This window comes from Carcharodon carcharias, chromosome 27 (assembly GCF_017639515.1).
Source record: "Carcharodon carcharias isolate sCarCar2 chromosome 27, sCarCar2.pri, whole genome shotgun sequence".
In the NCBI taxonomy this organism is placed as follows: Eukaryota; Metazoa; Chordata; class Chondrichthyes; order Lamniformes; family Lamnidae; genus Carcharodon; species Carcharodon carcharias.
Window position 1 is genome coordinate 19,627,248 of NC_054493.1, and position 27,241 is coordinate 19,654,488.

At 45.0% G+C, this 27,241-nt stretch overlaps 1 protein-coding gene across 5 annotated transcripts; it reads right to left on the minus strand.

Moving 5' to 3' along the window:
• Positions 1-3,438: 3,438 nt before the first annotated feature.
• LOC121270492 (gastrula zinc finger protein XlCGF26.1-like) lies at positions 3,439-23,728 on the minus strand. Of its 5 annotated transcripts, XM_041175815.1 has the most exons (3): positions 23,535-23,728; positions 16,719-17,597; positions 3,439-6,173 (listed from the first exon to the last, which is right to left on the minus strand). In XM_041175815.1, the coding sequence occupies exons 2-3, from the start codon at positions 17,498-17,500 to the stop codon at positions 4,406-4,408; spliced, it is 2,550 nt and encodes an 849-aa protein (XP_041031749.1). In that variant the 5' UTR covers positions 17,501-17,597; positions 23,535-23,728; the 3' UTR covers positions 3,439-4,405. The 5 variants fall into 5 exon arrangements, with proteins under 5 accessions (XP_041031749.1, XP_041031750.1, XP_041031754.1 ...); XM_041175816.1 differs by lacking the exons at positions 16,719-17,597; positions 23,535-23,728 and adding an exon at positions 9,529-9,649 and having other exon boundaries at positions 3,439-6,518; XM_041175820.1 differs by lacking the exons at positions 16,719-17,597; positions 23,535-23,728 and adding an exon at positions 8,121-8,221 and having other exon boundaries at positions 3,439-6,518.
• Between the last annotated feature and the right edge of the window lie 3,513 nt (positions 23,729-27,241).

The following is a 27,241-nucleotide window of genomic DNA, read 5'->3' on the forward strand; positions in this document are numbered from 1 at the left end:
TTATGTTCTAATTCAGAGCTGATCCCACTCAAGACAATGGTTTCAGTTTTTTCCACTTACTTTATATATCCTCACGGTGAATGGTACAGAGAATAACAACAGGTTGAAAAGTTGCAGGAGAAGATTGACCCTTTCTGTGTGTGTCCATATGCGACACAGCAGAGGAAGATTGAAATTTCCACTGAACAACATTTAATCAGACTCGGTGTGATGGTGTCTTCCAGTTCTGTATGTGCAATGAGAGAATCAATTTCTATTAGTTGCTTTGAACCCATATATTTCTAACATGTTGTGCATGTTAGATTTTTTTTTTTGGGATTATCTGAAATGAATATTCATAAATCTATTTGTGTGGGGACTTGCTGAATAACAGCTGGGTCGGCAAAGTTTAGAAAATATTTCCTTGTAGCCAAAGGACATAAAGCAGAACAATGTCTGGATTGCACTGGAGAGAGTGCAGCGGAGATTCACCAGGGTGTTGCCTGGGCTGGAGCGTTTCAGCTATGAAGAGAGACTGGATAGGTTTTCCTTAGAGCAGAGAAGGCTGAGGGAGGACCTGATAGAGATATACAAAATTATGAGGGGCATAGATGGGAAGGAACTTTTCCCCTTAGTGGAGGTGTCAATAACCAGGGGGCATCAATTTAAGGTAAGGGGCAGGAGGTTTAGAGGGGATTTGAGGAAATTTTTTTCACCCAGAGGGTGGATGGAATCTGGAACAAACTGCCTGAGGGAGTGGTAGAGGCAGTAACCCTCACAACATTTAAGAAGTATTTAGATGGGCACTTGAAATGCCACAGTATACAGGGCTACGGGCCAAGTGCTGGAAAATGGGATTAGAGTAGATTGGTGCTTGATGACTGACATGGGCACAAGGGGCCGAAGGGCCTGTTACTGTGCTGTATAACTCTGAATCTATGTCGGTAATACAAGTAGAAGCAGGAAGAGAAGGACTCTACTTGACCCTAGGTGGACTTAAACCACCAACCTTTCAGCTGAGTCTGCCCGAAAAGCAGCTTGGTGGGTCACTGGTTAAGATTTCGGTGCTTTCACTTTCTTCTTTCCGCTCCCAGTGTCGATGACATGTAAATGTTGTAACGAGCAGCCAATGACCAATTCAACAAAGATTCAAAACGTTAGCTCTGTAGTTCCCTCCACAGATGCTGCCAAACCTGCTGAGAGCTTCCAGCACTTTCTGTTTTCATGATAATTACCGGCCTAATCATAACATAAACTAAATGGTCGGCCATAATCAGTGGAATGAGGACAGAGTCAAACTGTCATGTGAATGGTATTTTTAGAACTGGAAATGTCTGAGAAGGAGATTTTTTTTTTGTCTGTTCATGGGATGTCAGAGTCGCTGGCTAGGTGAGCTGCTTTCTTGAACCGCTGCAGTCCACGTGGTGTAGTTACACCTAAGGCGCTGTTAGGGAGGGAGTCCCAGGATTTTGACCCAGTGACGGTGAAGGAATGGCTGATATATTTCCAAGTCAGGATGATGTGTGGCTTGGAGGTGAACTTCCAGGTGGTGGTGTTTCCACCATCTATCTGCTGCCTTTGTCCTTCTAGATGGTAGTGGACATAGATTGTGAGTGTCTGGAATTTGCTGCCAGAAGAGGTGGTGGAAGCAGGTACGATGGTGGTGTTTAAGAGGCAGCTCGATAAATACATGAATAGGATGGGAACAGAGGGATATGGACCCCGGAAGTGCAAAATGTTTTAGTTTCACAGGCAGTATGATCGGCGCAGGCTTGGAGGGCCTGTTCCTGTGCTGTACTTTTCTTTGTTCTCTTCTTTGTTTGGGAGGCACAGTATAAGAAGCCTTGATAAGTTCCTGCAGTGCAGCTTGAAGATGGAACACACTGGCTGCAACTGTGTGTCGGTGGCGCAGGGAGTCAATGTTGTGGATAGGGTGCCAATCAAGCAGACTGCATTGGTGTCAAACTTCTTGAGTGTTGTGGGAGCTGCACAAGTGGGGTGCATCCCATCACACACCTGACTTGTGCCTTGTAGATGGTGGAAAGGCTTTGGAGAGTCAGGAGGTGAGTTACTCATCGCAGGATTCCTAGCCTCTGACCTGGTCTTGTAGACACAGTATTTATCTGGCTCGTCCAGTTCAGTTTCTGGTCAATGGTAACCCCCCCAGGATGTTGATAGTGAGAGATTCAGTGATGCTAATGTCAATGAATGGCAAGGGGCGAAGGTTAGACTCTCTCTTGTGGAAGATGGTCATTGCCTGGCACTTGCCACTTGTCAGCCCAAGCCTGGATATTGTCCAGGTCTTGCTGCATGTGGACATGGACTTCTTCAGTATCAGAGGAGTAGTGAATGGTGCTGAACATTGTGCAATCATCAATGAACATCCCCACTTCTGACCTTACGATGGAAGGAAAGTCATTGATGAAGCAGCTGGGCAAGGCCGAGGACACTACCCTGAGGAACTCCTACAGTGATGCCCTGGAACTGAGATGATTGACCTCCAACAATCTCAATCATCTCCCTTTGTGCTAGGTATGACTCCAACCAGTGTGGTGTTTTCCCTATGATTCCATTGACTCCAGTTTTGCTAGGTCTCCTTGATGCCACACTAGGTCAAATGCTTGCATTGATGCCAAGGCCAGTCACTCTCACCTCACCTCTGGAATTCAGCTCTTTTGTCCATGTTTGAACCAAGGCTGTAATGAGGTCAGCAGCTGAGTAACCTTGGCGGAACCCAAACTGAGTGTCGATGAGCAGGTTATTGCTGAGCAAGTTTGATAGCAATTATTGATGTTGTCTTCCATCACGACACTGATGATGGAGAGTAGACCAGTGGGGCGGTAATTGGCTGGGTTGGATTTATTCTGCTTCAGTGTGTAAGACATACCTGGGCAATTTTCCACATTGGCGGGTAGATGCCAGTATTGCAGCTGTACTGGAGCAGCTTGGCTAGGGGCACGGCAAGTTCTGGAGCACAAGTCTTCACTACTAATAGCTGGAATATTGTCAGGGACCATAGCCTTTGCTGTATCTTATGCCTTCAACTGTTTCTTGACATTACATGGAGTGAATAGAATTGACTGAAGACATTTCTGGCTGATTATTGCTACAGATGATTCATGCTGATATGCTGGCCTCCCCTATCATTGAGGAAGGGGATACTTGTGGAACCTCTTTGTCCACTGCAGTCCCAAGAACACAATCAGCTATAGATCCGGAATATTAAACTCCAGCCCAGTTACAGGGATTATTAAGATAAAAGCAAAATACTGCACACACTGGAAATCTGAAACAAAAACAGAAAGTGCTGGAAAAATTCAGCAGGTCTGACAGCATCTGTGGAGAGGAAGACAGAGTTAACACTTTGAGACCGTATGACTGAAGAAGAGTCAGACGGACTCGAAACGTTAACTGTAATTCTCTTTACAGATGCTGTTAGACCTGCTGAGTTTTTCCAGCATTTTCTATTTTTGTGACAGGGGTTATTAACGTTATTAACGCAGAAACAAACCCCAACTATCAGAAGGAACAGTCCTAGATACGATTAACAACAGTAATAACAGCAGAACTCAACCTCTGGCGTCACCTGTGAACTTGCTGGTGTCTCAGCAGTTGGGATGATTGAGTGAGTCCCTTATCACACTCAGAACAGGTAAACAGCCTCTCTCCAGTGTGAACTAGCTGGTGTGTTCGTGGGTGGGATGACTGAGTGAATCCCTTCCCACGCTTGCAGCAGATGAACGGCCTCTCCCCAGCTTGAAACCGCTGGTATCTCAGCAGGCTGGATAACTGAGTGAATCTCTACCCACACTCAGAGCAGGTGAACAGCCTCTCCCCAGTGTGAACTTGCTGGTGTCTCAGCAGTTGGGATGACTGAGTGAATCTATTCCCTCACTCGGAGCAGGTGAAGATCCTCTCTCCTAGGTGGTCTGGTGGTTAGGTGATTCGGCGCTTTCACTGCTGCGGCCTGGGTTTGATTCCTGGTCAGGGAGTGAAGAGTTATCACCAGTTGGTTCCATAGCTCAGTGGTCTTGTACGCCAGGGGTTGTAAGTTCAATCCTCGCTGGAGCGTAAGGTTAGATTTTTCTCCTGGGAGAGGAGTAGGCTAAGAAGAGATTAGGTGGAGGTGTTCAGAATCATGAGGGGGCTGGTTAGAGCAGATTGGGAGAAACTGTTCCCGTTCATCAAGGGTTCAAGAGGAAGAAGCAACAGATTTGAAGTGATTTGCAAAAGAAGCAAATGTGATGCGGGGAAAAAACTTTTTCACACAGCCAGTGGTTCGGGTCTGGAATGCACAGCCTGGAAGTGTGGTGGAGGTAGGTTCAATCGAAGCTTTCAAGAGGGCATTGGATGGTTATTTGAATAGAAGTGAATAGCAAGGGCAAGAGGAAAAGGCAGGAGAAGGGCACGAAGTCATGATACTCATTTAGAGAGCCCCTGCAGACACGATGGGCCGAATGGCCTCCTTCTGCACTGTAACAATTTTGAGATTCTGTGATTCAGCGTGAACCTGCTGGTGTCTCAGCAGGTCAGAAGACTGAGTGAATCCCTTCCCACACTCGGAGCAGGTGAACGGCCTCTCCCCAGTGTGAAGCCGCTGGTGTGTTCGCAGGTTGGCTGACTGAGTGAATCCCTTCCCACACTCGGAGCAGGTGAATGGCCTCTCCCCAGTGTGAACCCGTCGGTGTCTCAGCAGGTCAGACGACTGAGTGAACCCCTTCTCACACTCGGAGCAGGTGAACGGCCTCTCCCCAGTGTGAACCCGTTGGTGTTTCAGCAGGTCAGATGACTGAGTGAATCCCTTCCCACACTCGGAGCAGGTGAACGGCCTCTCCCCAGTGTGACCCCGCTGGTGTTTCAGCAGATGGGATGATCGAGTGAATCCCTTCCCACACTCGGAGCAGGTGAACGGTCTCTCCCCAGTGTGAAACCGCTGGTGTCTCAACAGGTCAGATGACTGAGTGAATCCCTTTCCACACTCGGAGCAGGTGAACAGCCTCTCTCCAGTGTGAACTTGCTGGTGTGTTCGCAGGTGGGATGACTGAGTGAATCCCTTCCCACACTCAGAGCAGGTGAACGGTCTCTCTCCAGTGTGAATTCGCTGGTGTGCCCGCAGGTTGGCTGACTGAGCGAATCCCTTCCCACATTTGGAGCAGGTGAATGGCCTCTCCCCAGTGTGAAACCGCTGGTGTATCAGCAGGTGGGATGACCGAGTGAATCCCCTCCCACACTCGGAGCAGGTGAACAGCCTCTCCCCAGTGTGAAACCGCTGGTGTACCTGCAGGCTGGATAGCTGAGTGAATTGCTTACCACACTTGGAGCAGGTGAACGGTCTCTCCCCGGTGTGAACTCGCTGGTGACACAGCAGGTCGGACGACTGAGTGAATCCCTTCCCACACTCGGAGCAGGTGAATGGTCTCTCCCCGGTGTGAATTCGCTGGTGTGTTCGCAGGTTGGCTGAGTGAGTGAATCCCTTCCCACACTCGGAGCAGCTGAATGGTCTCTCACAAGCTGGAAACCGCTGGTGTCTCAGCAGGCTGGGCAGCTGAGTGAATCCCTTCCCACACTTAGAGCAGGTGAACGGTCTCTCCCCCGTGTGAAACCGCTGGTGTCTCAGCAGTTGGGATGACTGAGTGAATCTCTTACCACACTCAGAGCAGGTGAACGGTCTGTCCCCACTGTGAACTCGCTGGTGTCTCAGCATGTCGGAGGACTGAGTGAATCCCTTCCCACACACAGTGCAGGTGAATGGCCTCTCCCCAGTGTGAACCCGCTGGTGTCTCAGCAGGCTGAACAGCTGAGTGAATCCCTTCCCACACTCAGAGCAGGTGAATGGCCTCTCCCCAGTGTGAACTCGCTGGTGTGTTCGCAGGTTGGCTGACTGAGTGAATCCCTTCCCACACTCGGAGCAGGTGAACGGTCTCTCCCCAGTGTGAACCCGCTGGTGTGTTAGCAGGTCAGCTGACTGAGTGAATCCCTTCCCACACTCAGAGCAGGTGAACTGTTTCTCCTCACGGTGAATTCGCTGGTGTGTTTGCAGGTTGGCTGACTGAGTGAATCCCTTCCCACACTCGGAGCAGGTGAATGGCCTCTCCCTGGTGTGACTGCGCCGATGCTTTTCCAGCTGGGATGGGTAATTGAATCCCTTCCCACAGTCCTCACATTTCCACGGTTTCTCCATGGTGCGGGTGTCCCTGTGTCTCTCCAGGTGGGACGATTAGCTGAAGCCTCATCCATACAGAGAACACACGTCCGGTCTCTCCCTGCTGTGAATGGTGTGATTTTTTTTAGGCTGTGTAACTGGTTAAAGCTCTTTCCACAGTCAATGCACTGGAAACACTTTCACTCAGGTGTGTGTGTGTGTCTCGGTGCCTTTCTAGTCTGATGTTTGAAATCTTTCCCCACAGACAGAACACTCAAACATTTCTCCCAGATTCAAAGATGAGGATATTCAGGTCCTGATGAATCGAGTGACTGTCAAATCTTGATGTGGTGTTTGGTTTGAGTTCTGCGTCTGTAAATCCTCCCCTTCTAAGACCCTGTAAAAGGAGTTTACAAAAGTCATCACTGTACTGTAAGAATAGGATGGAAATTCAAAACAGAAAATTCTAATTTCTGTGGAGCATTCTTTCCTCCCTTGTTCCCCCAAAGCTGCAAATCCCTGTCCCACACACTCTCCCTCCTCCCTGTGCTGAAATCCACACAGAGTTTTGGACAATTCTTTCTGTATCTTTTTAACAAATTTTGACAACTGGAGGTGACAATATGTTTGATCATTCTCTTCAGCCATTACTCGTGACAAAACATTAATCTGAAACCCTCCTGACCGATCATACAGAATAGCAGACGTTAACCTTGCGTCCAAAACTTCCTGTGTGGAGATTTAATGAGTGATCGTGAAGGTGGTTTCTCCAAACCACCCAGGGTTTCCTTCCTTCCTTCTCTCCCTCTCTAACTAAGTTAAACCTGAGATCAGTCTCATGACCCATTATGGTTCTGGCTTCTCTTCCTGATGACTAATTAACTCCAATTAAACACTGAGAAGACTGATGACACTGTTTTCAGTCCCTGCTCCAATCTCCATTTCCGAGATACCAACTCCATCCTTCTTCCTGGGAACAGACCGAGATTAAGCCACTGTGTTCACAACCTCAGTGTTTTGATCTCGAGATAAGCTTCTGACCTCAAATCTGTGCCATCACTAAGATGGCCTGTTTCCACCTCCGTAACATCACCCAACCTCACCCATCTCAGTGCATCTGCTGCTGAAAATCTCATCCTTGCTGTTGTTGCCTCCAGACTCAACTACTGCAACACATTCCTTGCTGGTCTCTCACATTTTACCCTCTATAAACCTGAAGCCATCCAAAGATGTCCTGTCCATGTCTTCATTCCTAGCAAGTCCTGTTCCACTATCACCCATCTGCTTCCTGACCTGCCTTGGCTCCCAGTCGAGCAACTTGATTTTAAAATTCTCATCCTTGTTTTCAAATCACTCCAAGCCCTTGCCCCTCCCTATCTCAGCAATTGCCTCCAGCCTCAGAACCCTCTGAGTTATTTGCACTGCTCTAATTCCAGATTCTTGTGCATCATCCATTTTAATCGCACCAACATTGGTGACCTCGCCCAAACTCTGAAAGTCTCTCCCTGCACGTCTCCCGCTGTCTATCACACTTTCCTCCTTTAAGACACTTGAGTATTTTGCTGATTTAAGAAGCATTCTGTCAAAACTTTTCATCCTGTAATCATCAGGACAGACGCAACAACCAAATTTCAAAGAGTATCAGTCAGGCTCATAATGTGGCTCACTTACACTTGCCAGATGCTACATACATTCATCCGTAGGGACCTGTCCTGTGCAGGCAGAAGAATCATGGCCAGGCATGGCAATATTTTTGAAATAGACAAAAGCATGGGGAAGATGATGGCTCCCTGGTGAATTCTCTACGCCGATGCCTTGATCAATCAGAGCTGACTGGCCAACCAGTCATTACCCTTTCCTCATGTAGTATAAATTGTTGTTGGCTTTGAAATTTGGTTTTCTTGCATCTGTCCGGATGAGTGTAACAGGAAAAGCTTAAACAGCATATCTCTTTTCAGCATTACTTAAATTCTGTACCACTGAGTGACTGTGGGTTTACAATTCTCTTGTTGCTGATCTAAAAGTCCCGGTGAACACATATTTGATGAATATCTTCCTCGGACCCCGTTGTTCATTGTCCCCGGTAGGATGGAGGTCGCGCATGCGCCCATCTCGACATTGCGGCCTTTAAGATGGAGGTCGCGCATGCGCCCAAATCGACATCATGCTGATAAAGATGGAGATCGCGCATGCGCCCATCTCGACATCGCTGTGATAAAGATGGAGATCGCGCATGCGCCCATTTCGACCCAAAAAAGATGGCGGTCGCGCATGCGCAGTACCCCACACAAACTGTTAACTGGGGCCTTTTCTCCAGAACAAGTGCAAAGGCGAAACAAAAATAAAAATAGCTGGAAAATCTCAGCAGGTCTGACAGCATCTGTGGAGAGGAGCACAGTTAACGTTTCGAGTCCGTATCACCCTTCATCAGAACTAAGTAAAGATAGAAATGAGGTGAAATATCAGCTGGTTTAAGGGGGGTGAGACAGGTGGAGCTGGATAGAGAGCCAGTGATAGGTGGCGGCAAAGAATATTTTCTTTTCCCACCTATTTCCATTACTGTTAAATGTATTTCCATCCATTGTTTCATTTCCACCTTTTACGATCCCTTCCCCCCCCCTCCACCCCCACTGGGGCTATCTGTACCTTGCTCGTCCTGCTTTCTACCCTTAATATCACCATTAGCACATCCTTTAGATAATATCACCACCGTCAATACCCCTTTGTCCTTTCGTCTATGGCAATCTCTCCTTTGCCTTCACCTATCACTGGCCCTCTATCCAGCTCTACCTGTCCCATCCCCCCCCCTCTACCAGCTTACATTTCATCTCATTTCTCTTTTTCCTTAGTTCTAATGAAGTCATATGGACTCAAAATATAAATGAGGTGAAATATAAGCTGTTTAAGGGGGTGGGACTGGTGGTGATATTAGCTAATGGTGACATTAAGGGTAAAAAGCAGGATGAACAAGTGACAGATGGTCCTAGTTTGTTGGGGGGGGGGGGTGAAGGGATCAAAATAGGCTAAAAGGTGGAGATGAAACAATGGATGGAAATACATTTAAAAATAATGGAAATAGGTGGGAAAAGAAAATATTCTTTGCCGCCACCTATCACTGGCCCTCTATCCAGCTCCACCTGTCCCACCTCTCCCCCCATAACCAGCTTATATTTTACCACATTTCTCTTTCTCTCTCGTTCTGATGAAGAGTCAGACGGACTCGAAATGTTAAATGTGTCCTTCTCCGCAGAGGCCGTCAGACCTGCTGAGTTTTTCCAGCTATTTTTGTTTTTGTTTCAGATTTCCAGCATCTGCAGTAATTTTGCATTTATCTTAGTGCAAAGGCGATGTCTCCTTATTGAGGGTTTGGGGCCGAAACCGTGACTTTCTGAAGACTAACAACTCACCCGCCGGCCATATTTACGTTCGCGGGTTTGTTTTCGGCTCTGAAGCCGGACTCGGTCTTTGCAACACCCGCATTTTAAATCCGCTCGCTTCCCGTGTGTCTCCACGGACTGCGCATGCTCCAGCTCGCAATGATTGACCAATAGGAAGAGGTGGGCGGGACTTGGGGACAGAGTTGGGTGGGGACTCCTCCAGCCAATCCCAGTGAATGAGGGGGCGGTGCCTGGTGGGAAGGGAAGCCTGCGCAGTGCCGCTGCTGGATCGGGATGACGGCGGTGGCATTGAAAGTCCAGGGGGGTGAGAAAGGGCCACGTGCAGGAGAGGAACGGAGCCGGAGGGTGGACTGGGAGGGTTCACAAACACCCGGTGCAGGACTCCTCATCTTCCGACTAGGGACTTTACAGCCTTCCGGACTGAATATTGAATTCAACAACTTTAGGTCATGAGCTCCCTCCCCCATCCCCAGCCCCTTTCTGTTTCCCCCTTTTTTTTTCCAATAAATTATAAAGATTTTCCTTTTCCCACCTATTTCCATTATAAAAAAATAAAAAAAAAACCACTAGAGCTATACCTTGAGTGCCCTACCATCCATTCTTAATTAGCACATTCGTTTAGATAATATCACCAACTTTAACTTTAACACCTATGTGTTCTATTGTACTATTGTCGTTGACATCTTTTGATGATCTGCTTCTATCACTGCTTGTTTGTCCCTACAACCACACCAACCCCCTCCACCTCTCTGTCTCTCTATCTCTCCGCCCCCCACACACACACCTTAAACCAGCTTATATTTCAGCTCTTTCCTGGACTCGAACTCAAGTTCTGTCGAAGGGTCATGAGGACTCGAAACGTCAACTCTTTTCTTCTCCGCCGATGCTGCCAGACCTGCTGAGTTTTTCCAGGTAATTCTGTTTTTGTGCAGGACTCCAAACCCGGATTAGAAACTCCCGGAGCCCAGTTTACACCGAGTGTTTGGAAACTCCTTTTCCAGGGGGTTAGGAGTGGGAGGATTTACACACAGTAAACTCAAACCAAGAGATATGTTTGTCTCTTAATTTCTGTCCCGGACTGACCTGCTGAAACACTGTGAATTCACACTGGGAAGAGGCTATTCAGTTACTCACCGTGTGGTAAGCACATCATCCCACCTGCTGAGACGCAGGCGCATTCACACTGACGATAGGCTTTTTTTTAATGCCCAGAGTATGAGAAGTGCTTTAAAAGGCATGAGGAACTGATATCTCATCAACGTATTCACACTGACGAGAGACCGTTCATCTGCTCAGGGTGTGGAAAGGGATTCACTCAGTTGTCCCATCTGCAGACATACCAGCGAATTCACACTGATGAGACTTTTTAAATGCCCAGACTGCGTGAAGTCCTAGAAATGTTTCAGGGAACTGATGCTCCATCAACGTGTTTGCATTGACGAAAGACTGGTGAGGTGCTCTCACTGTGGGTCTGGGTTCAGGCAATCCTCTGACCTCACAGTAACCAGTGAATTCACACTGGGGAGAGGCTGTTCTCACGCTTTGAGTGTGGGAAGGGATTTTGTGGTTCATTCATACTGCTGATACACCAACAAGTTCACAAGTATAAAGACAAAATACTGCAGATCCTGGAAATCTGAAATAAAAACAGAAAATGCTGGAAATATTCAGATCACAGGCAGCATCTGTGGAGAGAGAAACTGAGTCTTCAGAAGAGTCACACAGAGTCAAAACATTAACTTGAGTTCACTACAGTAACTACAATGCTTGAATTTTGCTGTTAATAACATTTGGGACTGAACCACCTTAATTGGGGTCTGTTTCTGCTGATGTTAATAAACCAGTTATAGGTGTGAGTACTCTGGATAAATGTCAAATAAATCAGCTTTGTGTAAAACACACAATGTGCCAAGTCTTTTTAATATCTCCATTGAAGTTAGTTCCTTTTGAAATGCTCTCCCTCTCCATTCTCCTCAACCTCACTTCCAACAGCAAGTGCGAGGAGCTCATCTTTGTCACTAAGATTGAGACAATCCGATCAGCTGCCTCTGCTGCATCCCTCCCTTCCACTGGCCCAACTTTCTGTGAAGATGCTCCATGTCCAAGCTTTGAACTCACATCTTTCTCCAGTTTCTCTTCAATTTCCTCTCATGCCCTCTCAGTGCTCATCTTGTCCATGAGAAAAGCCTTCTGCTCCGTTGATCCTATTCCCACTAAACTGCTGACCATCCAACTTCTCCATGTTAGCTGATATCGTTCAGATTTTTCTTGCTCTCTCTTCTGGTACTGTCTCTATCACCTTTAAATCCACCATCCTGACACAGCCTAAAAAAAGTATCTATCCTACTCCTCATCTACATGCTGCCACTAGGGAACATCATCCAAAAGCACCATGTTAGTTTTCACATGTACACTGACAATTCCCAGCTCCACCTCATCACCATTCCTCTCTATTCCTCCACTGTTACTAAACTATCAAACTGCTTATCCCACATCCAGTACTGGGTGAGCAGAAATTTGTTCCTTTTTAGAATTGGCAAGATCAAAACCATTGTCTTCAGTCACCAGTACAAATCCATTCTGTAACTACCAAGTCCATCCCTATGAGTAACATTGGGACATGTTTTCCTATTTTTGTCAAGCCAGGAATCTTTCTTCCTAAGCAAGACACAGAGAGAGAAAGAGAGAGAGAAATAGACAGTTATTTCTATAATTGTCCAATAACTTTATAAAATCTTCTGAAATGTATTGAATATTCTTATTGACATCTCACAACTGATTTCTGACGAACCTCACTATTTCTAAGTTACGAGTTTGTTTTCTTAATTTCTTGATGACAAACTGTAGATAACACACTAAAGCTACTAGAAAGGTCATAATCACAAACTCAAACCCTTGAGGTGCCACCAAGAATAAATATCAAATCCTTTCCACTAAAATGTGATAACTATCGATTTGGATTCATCTTTCCCACCTGCTGATCATCTCACACAATTCAAAATTATTGACGTGTTGTAAATATATCTGATTCAATCAGAAGTTCATGCACGGACTTTAAAGATTCTCCAGCTTTCTGTTCACCTGCATCCACCTCATGAATATTTTCTAAATCCAGATTCTATTTCTCTTCGCATTAATTTTACCCCCTCTGATACCAGTGCGTTTAATTCTATCCTGAATGTTTGAAAGTCAGTTTCTCTATGGAGTTATGTGTCAACGTCTTGATGAATTAAAATGTTGCCTCATTCAATTTTCCACAATAATCACTTCACATTGTTCTGTTGTCAACTAACTGAGCGTGTCTGGGACCTGTTCTTCAGTGCAGGGTCACCATGCATTTACACACGTCAATTACACCACTCATAACAGATCATGTCTGCACATCATGCCAGTATCCCAATACCATGCTGCTTGTGCCAACTTATGCAAGTCACTAGGTGATATCAAAATGTCAAAGGGGTTTCTTGCTTTAAGATCTTTGCTTATCTACCCCTGCATGGTTTTGATGCCTCGGATAGTGGCCAGACTATTAAGATCAGTTTTTTTTTCTAAGTACAGAGGCAAGAACACAAACATCACCAAAATAAACCTATCAATTTACTGGTCTCATCTACACTTTCCTGACTTTGACTAGAATGTACATGTGTATCAAACTGAATTATTCAGTTTCCCAATCGGTGGTGTCATTTTCTCTATCTTTTATTCTGAATACATCATTCCATTAATTACTATTCTATCTTATTCAGGAGCTCTGGGCGAGCTTTACTATTCCATTTAATACTCACGTAATATGTCAGAGACAGAAGTACAGATTTTTGCAATCAGTTTGGAGATAACTCCCACACCTGTTCTCAGGTGGTTTGTCTTGAAATATAGCAAGTGGGATGAAGCCAAATATTTAAAAAGCAAAGTCTTTCGTTCAAATTGTCACCATGCTGTGATTGGAAAGGGTTAACTTCTCTGCTTGCTTGATAAGGGGCCGAAGAAATATTCTCAAATGTGTACAATTGTGTCAACTTTATGTAACTTCACTTTCAGATCAAGGATGAATGTAATCCCATTTCAATCTTTGTTCTTCCAATTCCTCTGGTATTTTTCTCAGCTTTGCCAAAATGTTTTCTTATTTTTGTTCTTTCTTCAAACCGAAGAAGAATAAAACTAAAAAAAATTGAATGCAAAATATTGTGGATGCTGGAAATCTGAAATAAAAACATAAAATGCTGGAAAAACTCAGCAGGTCTGGCAGCGTCTGTGGCGAGATAAACAGAGTCAACATCTCGAGTCTGTATGACTCTTCTTGTGGAAGCTTTTACTGCCTGTGTTTATATTTCTTACTAGTTTTTTCTCTGGTACTCCAATTTCTCTCTCTTTATAATTTTTCTAGTCACCCTTTGCTGGTTTCTAAAATTTTCCTAATCCTCTGGGCTACCATGAATCTTTACAGCATTGAGGATCTTTTCCTTCAATACCTTTAACTTCTTTAGTTAGCCATGGGTGGTGCATCCTTCTTGTAGATTGTTATGACCCAGCAGATGGTGAAGGCTGAGTTATTTAAAATCCCAGAGGGAAACTTTAAATAACTTTCATAGCCTATATTTTCAATTGGTATGTTTGAGCTCTGAATTTAGAAATGAAATCAGAGGTTTTTATATAAATTAAATTAAAAATTTATTAATTTTAATAAGAAATTAAACACATCTACAAATTACCACCATAATAACTTTTAAATACCCTCAAATTAACCACTCCCAGGTAATCTTCCCCAAGGCAACAATAACCCATAGACTTAAACAGACACTAGGCAAAGCACATTTTACCATATGAATTTGGTCCTTTGCAAACACAGTGGTAGGCTTACAGGATTAGATCTTACATGCCTCTGACTTCCTCACACAAAACTCTTCTGTATATGCCTAGCCTTCTCTTTGAATGCAAATTCTCATCGTATCACCAGGCCCTTTGAACTCCACCTCTCCCAACAATAAAACCCCTTTCATCGTACCAATTTTATTAGTAATATAAACATGCCGCTTGGTGTCTCCTAGTTAGGTGCAAGATTTCACCCCCAGTCTTTGAATAGTTTATTCAACAAAATGCAAATGTACTCTTTACCTTTTAATGTATTGTTCACCCAATTAACATCCCAAAACTATGATACATCAAAGCACCCAGACTATCTGGCTTTAACCCAATTAGGACACACAATTTACAGACAAAGCCCCTACTACAAGTCCAGTTTTAAATAATTTCCAATAACATTATATACATTAATATCTCTTCATGATATAGAGTCTTTCTTTCTCAATGGAATATATCTTTTGCTGGTTATGAAATATCTCCTTAAATGTTTGCCACTATTTCTCCACTGTCTTACCTTCTAAAATATTTTACCAATCCACTTGAGTCAACTGTGTCTTCATACCCTTGTAATTGGCCACAAGTTTACGACCCACATATCTCACCCTCAAAGTGATTGTGAAATTCCATTATCACTCTGATCTAGGGGATCCCATATTATGTCATGAATTAATCTTGTCCCATCACACATTATCAGCCCATTCCCAAGTTGGTTCAGAAGATATTATTCTAAGAAACAGTACTGAATACACTCTATGAACTCATCCAATATTATTGGTCCAATTCAAATTAAGATCTCCCATGATTATTGCTGCACCTTTATAACAAGCCCCCATTATTTATTGATTTATACTCTGTCCGACATTGCAGATACAGTCAGGGGCCTATAACCACTCCCACCAGTTTCTTATTTGCAATTTCTTGTCTCCACCTAAGCTGATGTTACATTTGTTCATCCAGACCAAGATCATTTCTCTCTACTGTCCTGGTCTCATCCTTTATTAACAGAGCTACCCCACCTCCTGTTCTTTCTTTCCAAAATGTCAAGTGGCCTTGATTTTTCAACCCTTAGCTGTGGTCACTTTCACTGTATTACTCCAATATCTATCATATTATAGTCATTTTTTCTAATTGTTGTGAATTCATCCATCCTGATACAAATCCTGCATACATTTAAGTGCCATTAATTTTAACATTTTCCCACAATGACCTTATTTGTTCTGCTGAATATTTAATGGTAATTACAAGATGCTTGGACCACTCCTGGGCTTGGGTCATGGACAGCAGTGTCTTCACTCTTGTCTGATGACCTTATCCAAAAGAGCTGCTCTGGTTGGAAGGACTTGTCCTGCAAGGTAATATCACAGTGACAACGATGCATTCTTATGTAATTTAATGAGACCCAATTATTTACCAAGTATATGAAAATGTAAATCAAATACTCTCAGCTCCTGCAGGTGATTCTCTGGCTACAATTTTATATATATAAGAAAGGAACAAGAGTGTGAAGTCTGCAGAACAGTGGAGAAGCATTGGGAGAAGATGGATTGGTTAACCGGTTGAAGACTGAAGAATGTTCCACAGGGTGTCATTTGTAACTTTGGTAAGAGCATGAGTGGAAATCTTATTGGAGGGATTCAAACAGGGTCCCAGCAAAGAGGGACAGAAATTTTGGAGTTTTAACACATTTCAGGACTTCGAAGGGGAAAAGTAAGTTGGGGATCAGGCAGTGACGGTGAGGTCAAAGGTTGGTTTTATTGAGGAGATGGTGGTGATGCTGGATTTGAAGGACAGAGGGACAGGACCTGAAGAGATGTAGCCATTATCAACACCAGGGAATACGGGGAAGTTGGGTGATCAGCAGTTTAGTGGGAATAGAGCGGATGGGGCAAGAGGCAAGATGAGCACTGAGAGGGCACAAGGGGAGATGGGGGAGAAACTGGAGAAAGATGAGGGTTCAGGGCTCGCGGCAAGGAGGAACATTAGAGACAGTTTGTCCCGGTGGGCTAATGGAAGGGAGGGGAGCACCAGAGGTAGCTGATCGGATTGTCTCAATCTTAGTGACAAAGAAACTCCACGAACTCCTCACACTTGTTGTTGGAGGTGGGATGGAGGAGACAGGGAAGAGGGAGACTCCTTCAAAAGGAACTAACTTGTTTTAGAGATATTAAAAAGATTCAACACAGTGTGCGTTCAACACAAAGCTGATTTATTTGGCTTTTATCCACAATATTAACAGATGTAACTGGGCTGGAGTTTATTTACATCAGCAGAAACAGACCCTGATGAACAAAGTTCAGTCCTGGATGTGATTAACAGAAAAATCCAATCATTGTAGTTACTTGTGAACTCTCTGGTGTTTCAGCAGGTTGGATGAGGTAGTGAATCCCTTCCTGCACTCGGAGCAAATGAAAGGTCTTTCCCCAGTGTGAAACCGCTGGTGTCTTAGCAGGGTGGACGAACGAGCAAATCTCTTCCCACACTCAAGGCAGGCAAACGGCCTCTCCCCAGTGTGAGTGCGCTGGTGCTCCAGCAGGTTGGATGAGGTTGTGAATCCCTTTCCACACTCGGAGCAGGTGAACGGCCTCTCTCCTGTGTGAATTCGCCAATGAACAGTGAGGTCATATGATGCCTTGAACCCAGCCCCGCAGTGAGAGCACCTGAACGGTCTCTCATCAGAGTGAACATGTTGATGGCGCATCAGCTCCCCGGAACTTTTATAGCACTTCCCGCAGTCTGAACATTTAAAAGGTCTCTCGTCAGTGTGAACTCGCTGGTGTGTCAGCAGCTGAGATGACTGAGTGAATCCCTTCCCACACTCGGAGCAGGTGAATGGCCTCTCCCCAGCATGAACACGCTGGTGTTCCAGCAGGTGGGATGAAGTAATGAATCCCTTTCTGCACACGGAGCAGTTGAATGGTCTCTCCGCACTGTGACTGCGCCGATGATTTGCCAGCTCAAACTGGTAATAGAACCCTTTCCCACAGTCCTCACATTTCCACGGCCTCACCCCAGTGTGTCTGCGCTTGTGTTTCCACAGGCTAGATGATCGGCTGAAGGCTTGCCCACACACAGAACACGTGTGCGGTTTCTCTCCACTGTGAACGGTGCTTTTTCCTTCCATGTTTAAAATCCGATGATATTCAGGTAACGATAAATTAGGGGACTCTGTCAGATCCTGATGTGATGTTTGGATCAGATTTCAGATTGCAAATCCTCCCCTGTGAAATTGGGGAGAAAAAGGGTGTCAGAGAGAACCCACAAAAACACAAAGGCAGGTTGTGAAATTGAGCTGAATGAATCTGGGAATTTGTGTGACAGGCAGTAGGAAAAAGCGACCATTGAAAACTGCTGGACCCGTCATGAAAATCCAACTAATGTCCTTCAGGGAAGGGAATCTGCCATCTGGTCTGGGACAACACAAGACCCTGAGCTCTATGTGACGAGTGGGAACAGAATGTTGCGAAGGTGAGGGATTTCATATAAACTAGAACTGTCAAAACCACCAAACCCCCTCAACCTCCATCACCTAGGAGGACCAGGGTAGCAGATGTATGTGAACATCATCACCTCCAAGTCCCCCTCCAAGTCACACACCATCCTGATTTGTCTGACTGACATCCAGTACTGGATGAACAGAAATTTTGTCTATTTAAATATTGGGAAGACTGAAGGCATTGTCTTCAGTTCCCACTACAAACTCCACTCCCTAGCCACTGACTCCATCCCACTCCCTGGCAACTGTCTGAGACTAAGCCAGACTGGTCACAACCAGGGGTTCATATTTCACCGCCAGCTGAGCTTCTGACCACATGTCTGTACCATCTCCAAGAGTGCACATTCCAGTCTCAGTTGCATCACTGACTTGGCCCTGTCTCCGCTCATTTGCACCTGAAACTCATGCATTCCTTTATTACCCCTAGCCTTGACTATTCAAACGCGTACCTGGCTGGCCTCCCAACTTCAGCCCTGATAACCTGGGGTTTATCCAAACTTATGCTAGCTCTGTCCTCTGCACTTAGTCCCATTCACTTGTCCATCACCCTGTCGTCACTGATTCATACTGGTTCCTGCTTAAATAATGACTCAAGTTAAAATTCTCATCCTTCTTTTCCACTCCCTCCATGTCATTGCTCGCCCATATTTCCAGTCACACAGGTGTTTGAATATTTCTCCACAGACAGACCTGAGGGTGCTGGTGAGAAGTGACTGGGAGAAGTCACCGCAGCCACCGCGACTCAGGAGGGAATCGAGGGAAGGACTCTTGCGCTGGTGAGAAGTGATTGGAGCATTCTGGGACAAGTCACTGCAGACACTGCGACTCAGGAGGGAATTGAGGAGGACCCACTGTCAAAGAACGGAATGGCCCCAAACATTACATTGCTATAGTGTTTCCATCCCTCCCTCCTCCTCAAACTTTAAAAAAAGAGAGAGGAAGAGGCAGTGCCTTCAGGAGTGCACCAGCCTGTGAGGGACACTCTTCTGAAAGTGGATTTTAAAGAAAAAGCAGCTGATTGGTGAGTAAATCCTGGGAGCAGACTCGGAGGAAGGAGCACCAGAGTGGTGAGTATAAGTGTAGCTTACCTCGGGGATTCACGGCCTTGTCTCCAGGGAGTAGACTTGGAGAGAGGAGCACCGGAGCGGTGACCTCGGGGCACAGAGTAACTGAAGCCAAAACCGAAAAAGTGACATCACAGGAAAGCTGTGACCTGATTGGTTGGTAGGAAATCTGCACCAAATTTGAAAAAAATACACTGCAAAGCTAATTAATAAATTAATTATCTAAGCCAAGATGGCTGGGCAGGTGAAGTGCTGTAGCTGTATGATGTGGGAGCTGGCAGATCCCATTGCGAGCTGCAGTGACCACATCTGCAGCAAGTGTTGGTTGCTGGAGGAACTCCGGCTCAGAATTGATGAGCTGGAGTCTGAGCTCCGGACGCTGCGGCACATCCGGGAGGGGGGGGAGTTACCTGGACGCTTTGTTTCAGGAGGCGGTCACACCCGGTAGATTAAGTACCTCAAGTTCGGTCAGTGGTCAGGGTCAGCAGGGTGTGACTGCAAGTGAGGCAGTTAGAGGGATCCTGTGTTCAGGAACAGAGGAGCCTCAGCTGTTGACCTTGTCCAACAGGTACGAGGTACTTGCTCCCTGGGTGGATGAGGAAGAGGGCTGTAGAGATGATGAGCCAGCTGACCATGGCACTATGGCACAGGAGGCCATTCAAGAGGGGGGAGCAAAAAGACAAGTGGTAGTTGTAGGGGGTTCTATAATTAGGAGAATTGATAGCATCCTTTGTAAGCAGGGTCGAGAGTCCTGCATGGTATATTGCCTGCCCGGTGCCAGGGTGAGGGACATCTCTGACTGGCTTGAAAGGATATTGGAGAGGGAGGGGGAGGATTCAGTTGTTGTTGTCCACTTTGGGACAAATAACAGGTAAGACTAGGAAAGAGGACCTGTTTGGGGATTATGAGGAACTAGGAACTAAATTAAAGAACTGGTCCTCAAGGGTTATAATCTCCGGATTACTTCCCGAGCTACATGCAAATTGGCATAGGGATGCGAGAATAAGGGAAGTAAACACGTGGCTAAAGGAGTGGTGCAGGAAAGAGGGATTCCATTTTGTGGGGCACTGGCATCAGTACTGGAACAGGAGGGATCTGTACCGTTGGGACGGTCTCCATCTGAACCGATCTGAGACCAATGTTCTAGCGAAAAGGGTAAACAGGGTGGTCAACAGGACTTTAAACTAGAAAGTGGGGGGGAAGGGATAGGTAAAACTCCAAGAAGTATGACTATTGGGAAACAAGGCAGCAGGTTAGCATGTGGGGGGTGGATTCAACTTCATGGAAAATTATGAAAAAGGAGAGCCCAGGAGAGGCTATTAAAGTCTCCAGAACACAAAATAGGACAGAGTGTTTGGAAAGGGCTAGGAATCTAACTTCAAACACATTAGATAAAGGGACGACAATGAGAAAGGGGACGGGAAATACAGGACTGAAGGTGTTGTACCTGAATGCACGCAGTATACGAAATAAGGTAAATGAGCTTGTGGCGCAGATTGAAATTGGCAATTATGATATGGTGGACATCACGGAGACATGGTTGCAAGGGGATCAGGACTGGGAGCTAAATATCCAAGGATATACATCCTATCGAAAAGATAGGCAGGTTGGCAGAGGGGGTGGGGTTGCTTTGTTAGTAAGAAATGAAATTAAATCGATAGCAAGAAATAACATAGGGTCAGATGATGTAGTATCTGTGTGGGTAGAGTTGAGGAACCGGAAAGGTAAAATAACCATAATGGGAGTTATGTACAAGCCTCCAAACAGTAATCAGGATGTGGGCACAAGATACACCAGGAAATAGAAAAGGCATGTAAGAAAGGCAAGGTTACAGTGATCATGGGGGACTTCAATATGCAGGTAGACTGGGAAAATCAGGTTGGTGGTGGAACCCAAGGAATTTGTGGAATGTCTATGAGATGGCTTTTTGGAGCAGCCTGTGGTGGAACCCACTAGGGAACAGGCAATTCTAGATTTAGTGATGTGTAATGAGGCAGATTTGATAAGGGAGCTTAAGATGAAGGAACCCTTAGGAGGAAGTGACCATAATATGATAGAATTTACCCTGCAATTTGAGAGGAAAAAGCTGGAATCAGATGTAACGGTATTACTATTGAATAAAGGCAACTAGAGACATGAGGGAGGAGCTGGCCAGAATTGACTGGGAGATGAGCCTAGCAGGAAAGACAGTGGAACAGCAATGGCAGGAGTTTCTGGGAGTAATTTGGGAGACACAGCAAAAATTCATCCCTAGGAAGAAGGAGCATACTAAAGGGAGGACGAGGCAACCAGGGTTGACAAGGGAAGTCAGGGACAGCATAAAAGCTAAAGAGAAAGCATACAATGCGGCGAAGAGCAGTGGGAAACCAGGGGATTGGGAAGCCTAAAAAGACCAACAGAGGACAACCGAAAAAGAAATAAGGAGGGAGAAGATTAAATATGAGGGTAAACTAGCCAGTAATATAAGATTGCAAGAGTTTTTTTTAGATATATAAAGGTTAAGAGAGAGGCAAAAGTGGACATTGGGCCACTGGAAAATGATGCTGGAGAAGTAGTAGTGGGGAACAAAGAAATGGCGGAGGAACTGAATAGGTGCATTGCGTCAGTCTTCACAGTGGAAGACATGAGTAACATCCCCAAAGTTCAAAAGAGTTGGAGGAGCAGAAGTGAGTATGGTGGCCATTACCAAGGAGAAGGTGCTAGGAAAACTGAAAGGTCTGAAGGTGGATAAATCACCTGGACCAGATGGATTACACCCCAGAGTTCTGAAGGAAACAGCTGAAGAGATAGTGGAGGTGTTAGTGGTGATCTTTCAGGAATCACTCGAGTCAGGGAGGGTCCCAGAGGACTGGAAAATCGCTAATGTAACCCCCCTGTTTAAGAAGGGAATGAGACAAAAGATGGGAAATTACAGGCCGATTCACCTGATTTTAGAGTCCATTATTAAGGATGAGATTTCAGAATACTTCGAAGTGCATTGTAGGAAAATAGGGCAAAGTCAGCATGGTTTCATCAAGGGGGGGTCATGCCTGACAAATCTGTTAGAATTTTTTGAGGAGGTAACGAGTAGGTTAGACAAAGGAGAGCCAATGGATGTTATCTACTTGGACTTCCAGAAGGCCTTTGACAAGGTGCCGCATTGGAGGCTGCTCAGTAAGATAAGAGTCCATGGTGTTAGAGGCAAGGTACTAGCATGGATAGAAGATTGGCTGTCAGGCAGGAGGCAGAGAGTGGGGATAAGGGGGTCCTTCTCAGGATGGCGGCCGGTGACTAGTGGAGTTCTCCAGGGGTCAGTGTTGGGACCACCACATTTCACTTTATACATTAATGATCTACATGAAGGAACCGAGGGCATCCTGACTCAGTTTGCAGATGATACAAAGACAGGTGGAGGGACAGGTAGTATTGAGGAGGTGGGGAGACTGCAGAAGGATTTGGACAGGTTAGGAGAATGGGCAAAGAAGTGGCAGAAGGAATACAATGTGGGGAAGTGTGAGGTCATGCACTTTGGTAGGAAGAATAGAGGCAAAGACTATTTTCTAAATGGGGAGAGAATTCAGAAATCTGTAGTGCAAAGGGACTTGGGAGTCCTAGTCCAGGATTCTCTTAAGGTTAACTTGCAGGTTGAGTCGGTAGTTAGGAAGGCAAATGCAATGTTGGCATTTATTTTGAGAGGACTAGAATATAAAAGCAGGGATGTGTTGCTGAGGCTTTATAAGGCTCTGGTCAGACCACATTTAGAATATTGAGAGCAATTTTGGGCCCCGTATCTCAGGAAGGATGTGCTGGCGCTGGAGAGGGTCCAGAGGAGGTTCATGAGAACGATCCCAGGAATGAAAGGCTTAACATATGAGGAAGGTTTGAGGACTCTGAGTTTAGAAGGATGAGGGGGGATCTGATTGAAGCTTTCAGAATACTGGATGGCCTGGATAGAGTGGATGTGGGGAAGATGTTTCCATTAGTAGGAGAGACTAGGACTCGAGAGCACAGCCTCAGAGTAAAGGGAAGTCCTGTTAGGAGAGAGATGAGGAGAAACTTCTTTAGCCAGACAGTGGTGAATCTATGGAATTCATTGCCACAGAAGGCTGTGGAGGCCAGGTCATTGAGTGTATTTAAGACCGAGATAGATAGGTGCTTGATTGGTAAGGGGATCAAAGGTTACGGGGAGAAGGCGGGAGAATGGGGTTATCAGTCATGATTGAATGGCGGAGCAGACTCGATGGGCCAAATGGCCTAATTTCTGCTCCTATGTCTTATGGTCTTATATTTTCAGGCTCTGATGAATCAAGTGACTCTGTCAGGCTTTGATCTGATCTTTGGTTTGAATTTCCCACCTCCAGCTCCTGTTCTTCAAATATCCTGCATTAAAAAAAATGCATTACTGAGAGTCCAGAATGGAAATTGAGAAGAGAAAAACATTTCTCTTGGTCTGAGTTTGCTGTGTGTAAATCCTTCCTTTCTAACCCCCTGCAAAAGGAGTTTCCAAAATCCATCCCTGTCAGTCCAGGATAGAAATTCACTACATCCTCTCCCGCGCATGCGCCCTGCTGCACGATCTCGGGCCTCCAACCTGTCGACGCGGCGCCTGCAGCTCTTACCGGGCCGTTCGCTGATAACGCGAGCCAGATAGGTTCTTATTCGGGTTTTGAGGCCTCCGCTGGGTATTTATGAAACCTCCCCACCTACTCGGCCTCCTCCATTCTCCTCCTACGATCAGCCGTTTCTCTTCGTTTCCGGAGTCGAGCTGACCAACCACCTACGGCCGAAGCACCCACCCCTGCGCATGCGCCGTCCGGAAACCACAGTGCGCATGTTCTGTCAACAACTCGCCAGTGCGCCTGCGCACGTGTCTTTCCTGCCGTGAGAATTGGGCACATTCTGTCTCGCCGCGAATGCTGGGTAAGTGGCCTGCCATTGGAAGAAAATATTCTTGAGAAGCTGTTTATGTTAAATGATTCGATGCCGTTTGTAGCCATAGGGCCAAGACATGAAATTATCAAATCAGTTGATCCAGCAACCAAATTGCACAAACCCTTCAACACGCTTCTGTCCTGGGTGTAATTAACAGCAGAATAAACACCTACAGTTTGATCTGAGCTCACTGGAGCCTCAGCAACTGGGGTGAGCAAGTGATTCCACCCCGCCATTTACGAAACATTAAAACCGCCTCTCATCAGGATGCACCAATTGTGGATCAAATCCTTTCAACTTTTGAAGCTGGACTGCTAACTCAGTAAATCTCTTTCCACATGTGAAGGATCTGAATGGTCCCTCTCCATTTTGACTGTGCGGCTGTCTCAGTGAATGCAATGGCCGAGTGAAGGCTTTCCCTCTGTCAGCAGGTGAACTGCCTTTTCACAGTGGCATTTCATGGGAAAACATGGGTTTTCAGGTCAGATGGGGATCTCAAACCATTCTGGTAAGGAATTTCAGATTCTCAACACTCTACATTGGAAGTAAAGCAAAATACTGCAGATGCTGTAAATCTGAAATTAAAACAGAACATTGAGAAAATCTCGTCATATCTGGTAACTTATATGAAGACAGAATCATAGTTTATATTTCAGGTCTGTGACCTTTCATCAGAACTTTATAACTGGATCAATGGTTCAATGACCTGTTTCTTTTTCCATAGATACTGCTAGGTGCTTCCAATATTTTCTTTTAAGTTTGGATTTCCAGCAGCTTCAGTATTTTGGGTCACTGTGAATCCGTTTTCCCTCACTTAATGTTACCTGGTTAAATAGATGAAATATCCAGGTTTTAAATAATGAGACAGCAGTTACAGTCACCCTGCTCGACATGAAATAAAACAATATGCCAATTGCTCATCTTTCTATATATTATTTTATGGGATGTTGGTGTCACATTCAAGTCCAGCATTTGCTGTCAATCCCTAATTACCCTTGAATGGAGTGATTGTGAGGCGATTTCAGAGGGCAGTTAAGAGTGAACCGCATCGCTGTGGGTCTGGAGTCACATGGAGGTCAGATTGGTAAGGATGGCACATTTCTTTCCTTAAAGGATATTGGTGAACCAGATGGGTTTTCATGACAATTGACATTACTGAGATTGGCTTTCAATTCCAGATTTATTAATTCAATTCCCAACTCACTCAACAGCACCTTCCAAACCCGTGAGCCCTACAACCTTGAAAGACAAGGGAAGAGGATGCATGAGAACACAACCATCTGCAAATTACCCTCCAAGCCAAATACCATCCTGACTTGGAACTATATTGCAATTCTTTCACTGTCACTGGGTCAAAGTCCTGGAACTCCCTCCCTAACAGCACTGTGGGTGTACTCACAACACTTGGCCTTCAGCATTTCAAGAAGGCAGCTCACCACTACCTTCTCAAGGGCAATTAGGGTTGGAAAATATATTTTGGCCAAGCCAGCGACACCCACACCCCATGAATGAACAAACAGGAAACTAAATCTCAAACTATGTTGGAATCTGAAGCCTTGTGGCTTGGCCTCTGGATTAATTCTCACTGATTTTATCACTGTACCAACTCCATCCCGAAACAATTGAAGGGCACTCTTCCACATGAGATCTCACTGGGTGATTTCACATTTAAAGCAAACATTATGACCACTGTCAAACATCCTGGACAGAGGGGGAAATGGCCAAACATCGATCGCTGTCATGCACAACCAGAAAATGCAGGAAATACTCAGCAGGTCAGGCCGAGTCTGTGCAGAGAGAAACAGTTAATGGTTCAGGTTGCTGAACTTTTATCAGAACTGGAAAGAAGCCAGAGATGTTACAGATTTTCAGAAAGTTCACACATAAGGAAAGGGGGAGGGGGAGAGAACAGAAGAGAATGTTTGTGATTGCGTGGAAGACAGGAGAGAATAAATAACAAAAGGGATGAGGATGAAAGGCAAAAGCGATGGTGATGGAAGTAAAGAAACTAAAGGTGGGAAACCCATTCTGTATGTGTCATCTATTTCTGCTCTGATTGGAAAAGTGTTGCTTCTCTGTCCCATACTGGAAACTCTCAACCTTTCTCCAGCGTTACCTTTTACAAACATTTCATTGAGCAGTCACACAAAAGACACACGGGGGAGTGGGTGAGGATAATTATTTTGAAACATTGAAACAACAAAAATTAGAAATATTTACAGCCCAGAAGGAGGCCGTTCGATCCATCATGCCCATGCTGGCAGGAAAAGAACAATTCAGTCTAATCCCACATTCTAGCTCTTGCTTTGTATCTCCTGTGAGTTACAACACCTCAAATATTTTCCTAAATATTCTTTTTGTTAATTCTATTGTGTTTTCTGTCTCAACCAATAGCGCAGTAGCAATATGTGTAATATTGGCTGAGAGGCTAAGAAATGGTTTTGAAATTCATTGCATTCATGCACAAGCATGAATTTTGCTAACTACACTCTTCATTGTTTCCAATATTAACCAGGTGCCCACCGAATTAATTATCGGGTATATGGAACAAAAACCATCCTAAAACTCTTGTTTTCTTATTTGCAATCATTCGCCAAATTTCCAGTCGAAAATGGAGCAAAAACTGAGCCAATCTGGTGACATCCTTGCTTTCTGGGTGTTTGTTTCTCCATCAGTCAGTCTCGGTGTATGTGTCTGTGTGTCAGTGTGTTTCAGTTCCTCATTTTTACCAATCCAAATATTAATCACATTAGTCACATAGCTTCTTATTAAGGTCATACAGAGAAAACAAAAGTTTTAAAATATGCATGAGGATATGTATTTCGTTATTTATTTATTTTAGTGGAGACTGTTGAGCTACTATGTGCCCATATGTTACAAAGCGGGGAATAATTGAAATTTTCACAAAATTGTTATGGTGCAGAAGAAGGCTATTTGGCCCACTGTGTCTACACCAGCTCTCCAAATGAACATCATAACTTAGTGCCATTCTCCTGCCTTTTCCCCATAGCCTTGCACATTGTTTCTATTCAAATAATCATCTATTTTCCTCTTGAATGCCTTGATGGAACTTGCCTTCAGCCTTGAACCACTCACTGTGTGAAAAAGTTTTTCCTCACATCACATTTGCTTTTTTTGCAAATCGCTTTTAATCTGTGTCCTCTTATTCTCCATCTCATTATGAGCGGGAATAGTTTTGCCCTATCTACTATATCCAGCCCCCTCATGAATTTGAAAATATAGAAACATGAAAATCTGAGCAGAAATAGTCCATTCGGCCCTTCAAGCCTGCTCTGCTATTCAAAATGATCATGGCTGATCCTCTCTCTCAATGTCATACGCCCGCTCTCTCCCCATACCTTTTGATGCCTTTAGTGTTCAGAAATCTGTGTTT

Bases quoted from the DNA above. Each gene is read 5' to 3' on its own strand.
- LOC121270492 (XM_041175815.1), bottom strand. From the start codon at position 17,500: ATGGAAGGAAAAAGCACCGTTCACAGTGGAGAGAAACCGCACACGTGT. The intron at 6,174-16,718 runs GTAACTACAATG...GGAGAGACACAG, and splicing joins AAACACCAGAGAGTTCACAA to GGACACCCGCACCATGGAGA.